The 12,416-nt window shown below is 36.3% G+C and overlaps 2 protein-coding genes across 2 annotated transcripts; one reads left to right on the top strand and one right to left on the bottom strand.

Annotated features, from left to right (window-relative positions):
• Nucleotides 1-4,467: 4,467 nt before the first annotated feature.
• On the bottom strand, nt 4,468-6,527 carry LOC107088856 (chymotrypsin-like elastase family member 2A). The gene is made up of 8 exons (XM_015381297.1): nt 6,491-6,527; nt 6,264-6,352; nt 6,079-6,176; nt 5,650-5,769; nt 5,385-5,521; nt 4,963-5,108; nt 4,713-4,865; nt 4,468-4,556 (listed from the first exon to the last, which is right to left on the bottom strand). Exons 1-8 carry the CDS (start codon nt 6,525-6,527, stop codon nt 4,539-4,541), a joined length of 798 nt encoding a protein of 265 aa, XP_015236783.1. The 3' UTR covers nt 4,468-4,538.
• Nucleotides 6,528-7,592: 1,065 nt separating this feature from the next.
• On the top strand, nt 7,593-12,035 carry LOC107088855 (chymotrypsin-like elastase family member 2A). The gene is made up of 8 exons (XM_015381296.1): nt 7,593-8,583; nt 8,715-8,803; nt 9,143-9,240; nt 9,383-9,505; nt 9,585-9,721; nt 11,137-11,282; nt 11,676-11,828; nt 11,932-12,035. The coding sequence occupies exons 1-8, from the start codon at nt 8,547-8,549 to the stop codon at nt 11,947-11,949; spliced, it is 801 nt and encodes a 266-aa protein (XP_015236782.1). The 5' UTR covers nt 7,593-8,546; the 3' UTR covers nt 11,950-12,035.
• The last annotated feature ends 381 nt before the right edge of the window (nt 12,036-12,416 follow it).

Raw genomic sequence — 12,416 nt, 5'->3', positions numbered from 1 at the left:
GAAGATGATGAAGATGATGACCACCTTCCACCACATCCTCCATTCACCCAGAGGATTCCACCCAACTTCAGACTCCCATGGAACCACGAGGAGCAAGAGGAGTCCATGCAGAAGAATATGTCTCCAGGAGGAGGAGGAGAGAGGAAGATGATGAAGATGAGCTCCCTGGGAAGAGGCCTTGTTGTGAGAGGGATGTTTAAGAAGAACCTTCCTTAAACTGCTTCAACAGTTTCCCACAATGAAGAGAAGCTGAGGATTAAGCAGAAGAACCAAACCCTTCATCATCTTAATTTGGTTCATCTTGTAGGACAAGCTGGGTGTATTTTATTGCAGATCTGAGGATGATTGGAAGTGGAAAGACTGGATTTCTGAAAACAGTCACACCTAGATATAATTTGTTGATTGTTTTTATATCTGGCAGGTGTATGGATGCCTTAGGTAGCGACTTGCACCATGGCTTTTCTTTACCCTGTTGCTAGATTTAGTTTTTTAGATGTTAAGGTGTCTTGCAGGTCTAGGGATAACTAAGGTAGCAACTTGCACCGTGGCTTTTCTTTACCCTGCTGCTAGATTTTGAAGTTTTAGATGTTAAGAATTTCCTTTAGCACAGACATCTAAGCCGACACTGAGGACATGACATTTTACAAAAAGGTGTGGAACACACAATGGAGGCAAATTAACCGAAAGTAAATAAAAACACAAAAATACAAAAAAAAAATCCTTGTTGAAAAAGGATTAACCACAAGGAAGCAAACCAATCCAATAAAACAGGATATCGCTGCGGAGGACAACGCAGGAGGCCAAACTAAAATCTTAAAGGTCTAACAATGGAATTGAGGATAACAAAGTCTATAGGCAGAGGGGCAAGGCTGTAGTGCTGATTAGAAGCTCTCTAGAGCAAAGGTTTCTAACTCCAAAGAGCCACTAATGGAGCTAGTTTAGCTTTACCATTTTTAATGTAGAAAGTATTCATAAATCAGTATTTCTATGCTCTTTATCTATGTCTGTTTCCCCCTACTTGAACCCCCAGCCTGCCTTAGCAGAGCACCTCTCACACTGGTTCTACTGGAGGTTTAATCCTCTGTTGTCGCTGAATTTGTGCTCGGTTTTAGGGATTGCTGTAGAGTCAACAACACAATGTAAGCTGTTGCTATAGAAGTAAACCCTACAATGTCGATGACTGAATGCAATCAGCAGAGCCTCATTAGATAGAAAACCTTTTACCAATCTGACTGTATTTGATTTTATTGAGTTGCCTTTGTAAAATTAACTGAACGGCTGAGAGGCTGAGTTTACTGATCACTCAGGAGGTTGCTGAGGAGGAAATACAATCATTTGATTCAGGAGTGGTTAAGAAGACACACATATAAAACATGCAGGACAGCCTTTAGCATTTTTTATATTTAGATTCAAATAAAATTGGGAGGATAAAATTTATTTACATGACATAACCCTGAATAGGTGCTTTTCTCTAATATTTTCAGGCCTTGGCAGCTGCGTAAATGTATAATATTAAACAGAAAGCTCGAGGTCTTTTGAAAATAATTAGGATCTTAAAGTTTCCTCCATTATGAAGCGTTGTAACCTACTCATAAAGTTTCAGCTAAATATATATTCCAGAAAAGTAAAAAAAACAATCCACTGGACTGTTTCCAAGTTTGATGACGTTTCGTTTATCATCCAGGACGCTGTTCCAATTCAAATTGTCAGAATTAGTGTTGAGTTCAGAGCTTTAATTGTCTTTTTTATTAATTATTAATCCATTGTTTGTTTGTTTTTTTACTTTTTTTTTTATGTCTATGACCTGGATGCCTGAGATTTTTTTTTTTTTTTTTTACTTTTTTTTTTATGTCTATGACCTGGATGCCTGAGAATCTTCACCAGTAGCTAAATATATATGATGTCTAATCTGAAAATGTTGTCAATAAAGTTAGCCTACCTTAATATTTAATAGAATAGAATAAAAGTAAGTATTTAGTTCTATGTGGAGGTAGTGTTTGATTACAGGCCACTAGCCTGAAATCAGATAAGTGAGTGATACAATGTACAGCATGCTATAGTGGTCTTATTAAATAGGAAAACACTGGGTTCTAGTCTGGTTACAGAGCTCTAAACAAGTTTGTTCTGTTAAAAACAAGTGTTTTATATACGAAGCTAGTGTCTGATTACAGGGCATCCACTTGCAACCAAGTAAGATGAGTAATGTAAAGCTCACTCTAGTGCTTTTATTCTAGAATCTGGTTGCAGACCTCTAGCAAACTTTAAAATTATAACTGGCATGCTATGTGAAACTAAAATCTGATATAAGCGCTTGGTTTGAAAGTACATCAAGTTAATCTTATACTCATGATACTTATTATTAAACAGGTAGATATGATATTAGCTTATGGGTCAAAGAGGTTTTGTCTGCTCACCTCTAGTTTTTTTATGCCTTCCATTTTGCTTCTGGTGCTGTCTGGGGTTTAAACTGGAGTCTATATCTTACCCTAAGATGTTGCGTGGATGGGTTTTATTTAAATGTGATACTTTTTGGTCCACATTGTTTTTTTAGGGGATAAGAGGGGCTGTCATATTCAAATGACAGGCAGGGCTTTGGGGTTCTTTATGTGGAGAATGGTCATGGTGTTTTGATTACTGTGGTGTGCCCTAGGGTCAGCAATGACAGATCAGGACAAGGTCATAATATTAGGATTACTCTGTAGTGTGTGTTATTAATAAATAATATATAATATAAACCAGTGTTTATTTATATGTGTTACTATAGTCTGCTTTAGGGGTACTAGTTTGAAAGGGTAGAAACTGAAAATTATACTTGCTATAGTTTTAGAGAATAACTAGCTCTGAAACAGGCTTTTTGATTGAAGAGAGTGTGAGGTTCCTCTACCTAGAGTCTTCTTGGCCATTAAATCCAATACTGAGTAGGTTAAAAGCCATCCGTTCTGCTCACACTTATTCTTCTGGTGCCTCTATTTTCTCATGGTGCTGTCTGGGATCCAATGGTGGGTGGGTTTTTGGGGGGTTCAATGTGGAGTCTATATCTAATCCTTTGATGTGGCATGGTTGGATTTTATTATTATTATTATTATTTTTTTATGCTTTATATGCAAATGATGGGCCGGGCTTCAGGGTGCATTATGTGGTGATTGGTCATGGACCCCTCTCTGCCCGGGATGCGGCAGGGTCCGGATGGTAGTAGAGCCCACTGAGCCTGAACTAACTGCTGTGTCTTCCCCTCACCTTCCAGTTCCGGTTTGACAGTGTTCTGAGCAGCACTGGATTCATCACCATATTCAAATAAACCTGTTAAACTTTACCCTGGTCTCTCTGTTTGGTCTTCTGCATTTTGGGGCATATTTATGAATTCATACTTTAAACTGAAGCCATTGAGAACATTCCAGGTAAGGTTTCATTAGTCCAGCAAATCAGAGAAAAGAGGATATTAACAATAATAAATGCAGTCTATCTCACTTCAGTTATTAGAGGCACCTAGAGAACGCTATAAAGCTGTATGTTGTCATGGTTTTGGTTCTGTTTAAAAATTCTCTTTGAGTTTTCATTGGTTTTATTTCCCTTTGTGTTATTCTAGGTATTTTTTGATTGTATTTGAGTTATTCTGTGTTTCTTGTTTGCCCTCTGTTGCCCTCTTGTGTCAGCGCATTTCCCCGAGCTCCCTTCTAGACTCCTCTGTCCACACCTGCTCCCAGTCTGCTGATTTCTCTCCCATATTTACACCTCTTGTTCAGTCACTGTTTGCTGGTTCCTCATCATAATTTATTTACCCTTCATGTAAGTTTTTCTGGATTTCAGTATTTTGTTTTTGGACTTTTGCTTCTGTTGGAAACTATATTAAATCTACAATAAACCACTTCAGCTTCAGTCTCTGCATTTGGTCCTTCAAACCTCCACCCAACCTTACATATGTGGGTTTGAAAATTGTTATGATACTTATTGCTACATGAGAGATAAAGGACAGCTGGTAAATATGGGCAAGAGTATAAGTAAAATGTACACTTTGCTACCCAAGTTCTTTCCTTTAGTGTTTTAATCTCAAGTGCATACCTGTCCTCAGTCTTCTCATTCTGGTTCTGGAGATTTAAAGAACTCTAAGTCACACAGTAAGAAGAATTTCTGCTGTCTGTCTGCCTACCCTCTAACCTCCTTGGGATATTTTTTACACCAGCTAGGACTGGGGTGGCCGTTGAGCATTCATGGCATATACCTGATGAGCCCATGCCCATTTCAAGGCTGTCATGATGTAGTCAGATTTTTTATTTATCATTGATTTAAATGATAAATAAAAATTTTATTAATTACAAATTATTCTACTCAAAAATAATTTATCAACTTAGCAACACTGGTAAGTTGATGGTAAGATTTTTCTCACTTACACTGGTCATTCTTGCATGCATATGTAATACACTTGGATGTAGTGAGTGCATTTGTTTGAGGTCTGATTGAAGCAAAAAGATAGTTATTTTTTAATCATTTATTTATTTCTCAAGCAACAAAATCATCTGTCATCAAGTTCTCCAGTCGTTTTAGTTGGATGTCATAACCTGTAAAATATAAAAGCATTATTTAAATCAGTACTATAACAGGTCATCTTGTCAAATATCAGATATTTAAAGAAATCTTTTAGATTTCTAATGCATCCAAATAGTTTCCTCTACCATGCAGCACCATATGCATACACGCAAGATTTTTCCACTCACACTGTCCATCCAGCTGCTGTAGGCACTGACTCTGGTGAACACGGAGGGCTTCTTGGGGTAGTTGCAGCCCAAGCTTGAGCCAAAGCTCACAATTCCGTGAACATCCCAAGAACCATCAGAGTTCCTGCAGTTCAGGGGGCCACCAGAGTCTCCCTGTAGGATGGGAAGGAAAAATTTGAATCACTAAAATAGTTAACAGGCACAAGTAAGGCAAATATTAAGTTGATCAAATTTAGATAGTTTGACTCACATTGCAGCTAGCCACCTCACCATCCCCTCCAGCACAAATCATGTTATTGGTGACCAAAGTGCCCCACCAATCAGACCTGCTGCAAGTGGAGTAGCTGACCACAGGGAGGAGGGCCTGCTGCATGATGTCAGCAATGGGGCCACCAGCTTTATCAAAAACAATATTTTTCAGAATACAGTCTGAAGTCCAAAAATTGTTTATGTAATATAATTAAAATTAATATTACTTGCATATTTAGAGATTAACTTTAATAATGAATTATTCATTTGAACCTAAAGGTCACATTAAGATTCCTGATAACTTCTGTTAAACTGCTCTTCAGAAGAATAATGAAAGACACTGCTGCTTAAAATGTTACATGAAGCATGGAAGATGACGTTAAGGCTGATTATCTGCCGTCTTATTGTTTCCGCAGGACTTACTCCAGAGACGTCCCCATCCAGTTACGTAGCAGGGAGCCTTATCAGGCAGAATTTCACCAGAGGTGGGGAGACAGGCAGGGGTGATGCTGGATGAGAGTGTTGCGGGACTTGAAAGCTTGATCAGGGCAATATCGTTACTAGACAGTGGAATAGAGATTAAACAATCAGTTATAATGCAGTACTGAGAAATCGACAGTCATCGAACAGTGACAGCTTCTTTAAACCTCACATGTTGAGAATACTTTGTGAAAAAGCTATTACCTACCGGATATTGTAAGAGTCCCAGTTAGGATGAACGATGATCTTTGTGGGGCTGATGGCAACTGACCCAGCCTCATTGGCTGTGAGGTCATGTTTTCCCAGGTAGACTCTGTAGGTGCGGCTTCTGTTTTGCCACAAGAAAAACAAAGAAACATATCTGATTAAATATGAGAAAATGTACTCAATAAAAATCTTTACTAATATAAAACAATTACATAAGTAAGGAACTAATAAAACAAAGGCATATAAAGCATTACAACATTCTTTGATTTCATATAATAAAAATAAAAGCACAGATTTTAATTACAAATTATTGAGCCATCTCAAGGGGAAACAGTGATAGTAATGACAGAGAATCAAACAGCCAAGAAAATTTGTCTGCATAGTTTAAATCGATACAAGTTAACTGCTGTCTTGACAGCCATTAATTTACCCGATGCAGTGAGCAGCAGTAAGAACCCATTCACTGGAGATCAGGGTACCACCGCAAGTGTGGTACCAATAACTACCACTCTTGTACTGCAGAGACACCTAAGAAGAGCATAAAAAATTCACACATACGTTTCATAATTTGAGGAAACAATCCAAGTTATATAATCTTATTTGAATTGTAAATACCTGCCAGGGCCAACTGTTCTGACGGACATTTACTCCACCAACCACCCTTGAGAGGACAGGGGGGTAGGTGGGCACGCCACAACCGTAGGCTACAAGACAACAGCACAGTAGAAAACATTGTTATTCTTGCAAATTATAGATCACCAAAATACATTTGGATTACAGCCTCATGCTTAGGACATTCAGCAACACATTTTTGTAGTCAGTGAATTTCGTAGTTAGCTTACCACCAGCAACAAACAAGGCCAAGATCACAAACATCATTGTGACAGTCAGTGAGTTTTATGGTGACTTGCAGCTCTTTATATAGCATATCATTGTAGGCACATCAAACAAATTGTGAACAGTTTTCTAAGCTTAAGCCAGGAAAATTTGACTGGAAAAGCAAATCTAGCCTTGAAGATAAGGTAAAAATAAATGCATCGTATCTCTCCCATGTCCACTGTATCTTTGTGAGAAGCACACAGATGTCGTCTGGTGTGCTCAGCTTTTTTTTTTAACAGCTTAGAAAACACTTTTATTGAGAAACTGTACTAAATCTAGTTTTTTTTTTTCATTGATGTATTGTTGTTTTTTATTAAATAAAGACTTCTCATTTGGTTATATGGGGTAAATAAAGTGTGTTTTACTATAATTTCATCTTTAGTTAAAAAGAAATCTTTAATGTCTAATATAATCTGATCTGCATGTCAAGAAGTGAACCAAGTTAAAAGAGAAAACTTGCCTTACATTACCAACAACAAAGCATTTCAAAGTACTCATAATATTTTAATTCATTTGCAGTTAAAAACTTTAACAAGAATGTTAAAATGTGGGACTGGGAGTTTGTATTATTGATCAAGAGTAAATTCCTCTAGACAAAAATGTCTGAAGTTGCAAAATGAAAGAAAACAGAGTTACAATCTTAATAATATTCTAGAAATATAAATGTTAAAAGTGTTCAATGTGCTTGTATACTTCCACTATGATAAGATACGTCCTCTATGAGTCAATGAACAGAGAAAAAGTATTTTACTGGAGTTACAGCTGCAAGTCCTTCAGTCTTTGACTATACAAGCTCTTCATAACTGCAGACTGAAGATTATGTCCTGATTTTCTTACAAAAAATATTCAGTCAGATCGATTGAGGAGGATGTTTATGAACAGTAAGTTAGTTATTTACCCCCGGACTTTGGTAGGCTTTTCCAAAACAGGATTCTGCTTTTTATTTTTTAAATCAGAAATACTTTAATAATCCCAGAGGGAAATTACATTTGCTCCGAATACAGTTTTATATATATATATATATATATATATATACTGGAGATTTGGGGTCATTGTTTTGGAATTAAAAATGTGGACCCATTTTCAAGTCTTTGGTATCATTTACTATTTTCTTTTTCAAACTTACTGTAAGCTTAATCTGTCTTCTAACATGAAATAGAATAAAACTATTGTATGGCTAGGGCTGCCACTGTACCACCTTGTGTCACTGCAGTGATGGCTTGCTAAGGATTCATTTTCTACTGCATGTAGTGTTTTGTATGTCAGGCAAAAGTTCGCTTTTGGTCTCTTCCGACTGGGACAGCTGTTCCCATTTAACTGTGACTGCTAAATGACTTGTTGAAAACCAATTGATGGAAGATCATTTGACTCTAAAAAGTGTGGGTATTAATCATGTTTTTTTTTTTTTTTTTTTTTTTAATAAAGGCCTATTTGTAGCATACATCATAATAGAGTGCGCAGGCACTCTGAGTTGAGTTGCACAAATGACAATTTATTTCCATTTTAAATTGGAAATATGAGTGTTTTACATACATAGATATACGTATATAGTCAAATAACTGTGAGAATGGACCCTAACTCTGCTTTGAACTTCTTGGAAACTGTATTCCTAGCCTGTATGCTTTTTTCCTTGGTCTGCATGAGAGTGTTTTTTTCACACACCTCTTCACCGCCTTCACAGAATATTTGGATTTATACTGATAACGATTATTTGCACACATGTAGTCTTTTTAGTAGTTAAGTGACCTATGAAGGCAGTGTGTCACACCAACATTAAGTCCAAATCAGTAAAATACTGGAAAAGTTAGAGGAACAAATAGAAACTGCTTCCTCAAAACACCATAACCTTGGAGTCCAAATCTACATCTGCTAGCCTGCGTGTATTGCTCCGCCTCATTCATTGAATTTCTCATGGTATGTTTCCAGGAAAAAGATCCAGAGTTGCAGTTTACATAAGAAAGTTGGTGAAAGATATAAATATGTCAGAAGTTTGCTGCAAACTCTGAAGACACTGACACAATGAAGTTTGTGGTGCTTGCTTTGCTTGTAGCTGGTGGTAAGAAAAAAACACCAACAAATTTTTCTATCCTCTATTCGTCATGTTAACTTCTCTATTCATTGCACCACATATCTAAATGAAATAAGTCTGATTCAGTTAGCTATTTTAACTTATTTCTTTGCTTTTAGCCTACGGGTGTGGCGATCCAACCTTCCGGCCGGTGGTGAGCCGAGTGGTTAATGGAGAGGATGTGAGGCCTCACAGCTGGCCATGGCAGGTAAACATAATACGAAGAGCTAAAAACTTTTAAAGGGACCTATAAACTTAGGGTCACTGAAATGATTCAGGCAGTTCGATCTGATATTTGGACATGTAAAGAAAATAAATAAGCTTAAAAGCTATTTTAAATAGCGAAGTGAGTGATTAATAGCAGGTATTCACATATCAGTAAAGTCAAGCAATAAAGTTCACTTAAAACTCATCCTGATTAGTTTATAATTAAAGTAGGAATTAAAAAGCTTCCATCAGAAATTTAATTATTCAAACAGTAGCAACATCAACACCAGCGGATACAATGATAACTGGACGTGAAGATAACGATTGGTATTTTTTACAGATCTCCTTGCAGTACAACAATAACGGCGAATGGAGACACACTTGCGGAGGTACCCTCATTTCTAACCAGTGGGTTCTAACTGCTGCTCATTGTATCAGGTGGGAGGCTGTCACACATTAATATGAAGGCTTGAAGTGTTATATGTAAAATTATTTTGTTTTACATGTTGCTAAAAAAAAAAAAGAAAATGAATACAGTGTTTACAAAGATCTCTGTTACGTCTGATTTTTCAACTCGTAGCTCAAGCAGGCAGTACAGAGTGGCCCTGGGAAAGCACAACCTGATTGAGGAGGAAAATGGCTCTGCATTCCTTGGTACTGCCAACATCATTGTGCATGAGAACTGGAACTCTTTCTTCATTCGGTAACTCATTGTGGTCTGAACTGTATTTGTAAAGAAGGCTACAGTTGGAGTACTTTTAAAGTTGAATGTTTTTTCACAGTAATGACATTGCCCTGATCAAACTCGAAGCACCTGTTGAATTATCTGACACCATCAAACCTGCTTGTCTTCCCGCTGATGGCTTTATCCTCCCACATAATGCACCTTGTTATGTGACTGGATGGGGTCGTCTTTACAGTAAGTTACATTTATTTAATTTTGCCAGGTCAGAAAATCATCATCTGAGGTTGCTTTTTTATTTAACCTGTCTGTGCTTCCCATCCGTTGTTATCCTTAATAAAGTCTAGCATGCAGAATTTGCATGTTGCATTCAGTTACACATTAAGAATACTTCCATAAACTGCAAAAATGATGGAGTATGATCCAGATTCCCTTTAACTCAATAGTGGGCACATTTAAATCACTTTTAAGTAACTTAATGTTTGACTTTATGAAATATTGATTATTTCTTAAAAATCATTATTCTGGTACTCATAAATCCCAGTTAGCTTTAGTGCCTCTTGTCTAAACTGACCACTGACCGGCACTGGACAGTTTTCCCTTAAGTGGCTCTGTCTGGTGGTCAGCAGGCTCAATGTTGAATATATCCTCTCACCTATTCATTCCATGTAAAAATGACTTCTGTTAATTAATGTATTCATCCAAAGTACATATTTTGATGCACCTTTTTTAAGTTAAACATAATTTGGATCATATGATTAAAAAGATAAACTTAGATAATCTTGTGAATGTCTAACTTTGTTGTTTAGTTTAACAATTTTCGTTCCATTGTTGCATCGTATGTTTTATTATTTTCTTGTGTGTTTTGTTATTAGTGTTATTTTTAGCCAAGGGCCTCCATGTCCCTGTCTTTAACAATTTTTTCACATTTGTTTATTAACCTGTGGAGCTTCATTTAGTCAAAGTACGTGGTAACAATACTCCTTGGTTTAACTATGTCAGCTGCTATGTTGTTTTTTTCTGCCTACTTACCGAATCTTTATCTTTATCGAATTTACTTTGCTACTGTTTTCTGCATTTTTGTCCCCAGCAATACCAAAATGCAAAAAGAAATACTACATTTTCTGTTGAATTTTAAAACTATTATATTTTTTAAACAACCTACATCAAGTTTTTTTTTTGTTTTTTTGTTTTTTTGTTTTTTTTTTACAGAATATCTGATTTGGCATTCAGATCTCAAGCACAATTTCAACAATAAAACCAGCCAGAAAAAAATATGATCTGTGCATCCTAGTTTTGATATATATATCTAGTATAATTTATATTTCACATTTCTATTTCATTTCAAATTTGTCTGTGGTTTTGAAATCTGTATCTTTTTTTTTCTTGTTCTTATCATTTTTAATGGAGCCAGCTGATAAAACTTGAGTAACTGATGTAAAAACTGAAAAAGGAGCTCTAAAACCTTATTTCATGAAGGGTTGATTGTTATTGTATACAATTTTGTATACAGGTCATGTGCTTTGTTTATTCCCGACTTAATGTATTTGTTAATTAGCCAAGTTACAATAAGATAGATTAATGGTGATGGCTATTTAGTGGTTTACCAGCAGTATTTAGCTAAAGAGAATTTGCATCTTTTTTGTGCACAGCTGGAGGTCCCATTGCTGACATCCTGCAGCAGGCTCTGCTGCCTGTTGTGGACCACGCTACCTGCAGCCAGTCCGACTGGTGGGGCTCTCAGGTGACGGAGAACATGGTCTGCGCTGGTGGAGACGGAATTGTCTCAGGATGTAATGTGAGTTTGAAACAATAATATTCTGTAATATTTATTGTCAATCCATAAACACTCACTCTTCCTGTTGGTATTAATGGATAAGTTTTTTGTTTTTTTTTTCATGAAAAAAATATTCTCAGAACTTTGAATCCTTTTGATCATTTATCTACTAAGCTTTTGAGCAGGACTTATACCTAAATACCTGACCTATATCAATATGTGTCAATATCAGAATTTCAGAGTGACATTTTTACATATTACCTTAAAACATTGTAAATATGTTACTCTCTAAAATGTGCTGAAACGTGCAGAGGTTTAAAATCCATGAAACCTTTCAGATATGCACATAGGTGTGTCACATTTAAACTCTTAGATTGTGCTTTTTTGACTATTTGTTTTTATGGGACTATTTAGGGAGACTCTGGTGGCCCTCTGAACTGTGTGGGCTCTGATGGAGCCTGGGAGGTTCATGGTATTGTTAGCTTTGGCTCTGGACTGAGCTGCAACTACCACAAGAAGCCAACTGTCTTTACTCAAGTCAGCTCTTACCTGGACTGGATCAACAATGTGAGCTTTGAAAACAGCTATTACACCGATATTTGTAGTGTTCAAAATATTAATGTGATACATTTTATAAAAGCCTAATATGTTTTTGTGATTTCTTTTACAGAAAATGGTGGCCTACTAATAGAGCACATTAAAGGACTAAAGGTGTCACTCTTGTCATTCTTAAATTTAGAGTCTAAATGAAATAAAATCTTTTCTTATACTTGATATTTTGCGTCATGTTAATTTTTATTCACTCAGTGTGTGAGTCTTATAGAAAATGAGAAAAACATTGGAACCAGCTTATACTGACTTTTAACAATTAGGAAAGATGTTTGTTGCCAAAGTGGTATAAAGTCATTCAATTAAAATTCTGTTTGTTACTAAGGATTTCTTGAGTAAACACATATAAATAAGAACCAATTATAACCATATAAAGTAGGTAACATCTCGGGGACTAAATTGATTCTGGATGAAAGGTAAGAATAATAAATAAATTAAATTATGGTAAGATTGCAAACCATGACTGTTGTACTGATCATTTTCTAACTTAACAAAACTAAGCGCATAAGTGCCCTTGTGGTATTACTCATACTTACTTTAAGTAAA

This window comes from Cyprinodon variegatus, unplaced genomic scaffold (genome assembly GCF_000732505.1).
Source record: "Cyprinodon variegatus isolate N-32 unplaced genomic scaffold, C_variegatus-1.0 Scaffold231, whole genome shotgun sequence".
Classification (NCBI taxonomy): Eukaryota; Metazoa; Chordata; class Actinopteri; order Cyprinodontiformes; family Cyprinodontidae; genus Cyprinodon; species Cyprinodon variegatus.
The sequence above is the reverse complement of the archived record's forward strand: the minus strand, read 5'-3'. Positions and strand labels throughout refer to the sequence as shown.

What these genes read in the sequence shown, in the direction of transcription:
- LOC107088856 (XM_015381297.1), bottom strand. Translation starts at nt 6,527, where the DNA reads ATGATGTTTGTGATCTTGGCCTTGTTTGTTGCTGGTG. An exon ending in GGCCTTGTTTGTTGCTGGTG is followed by an intron (nt 6,353 to 6,490) that starts GTAAGCTAACTA and finishes GTTGTCTTGTAG; the next exon opens with CCTACGGTTGTGGCGTGCCC. An exon ending in ACTGCTGCTCACTGCATCGG is followed by an intron (nt 5,770 to 6,078) that starts GTAAATTAATGG and finishes GTGGCAAAACAG; the next exon opens with AAGCCGCACCTACAGAGTCT.
- LOC107088855 (XM_015381296.1), top strand. Translation starts at nt 8,547, where the DNA reads ATGAAGTTTGTGGTGCTTGCTTTGCTTGTAGCTGGTG. An exon ending in CTCACAGCTGGCCATGGCAG is followed by an intron (nt 8,804 to 9,142) that starts GTAAACATAATA and finishes TATTTTTTACAG; the next exon opens with ATCTCCTTGCAGTACAACAA. An exon ending in ACTGCTGCTCATTGTATCAG is followed by an intron (nt 9,241 to 9,382) that starts GTGGGAGGCTGT and finishes TTCAACTCGTAG; the next exon opens with CTCAAGCAGGCAGTACAGAG.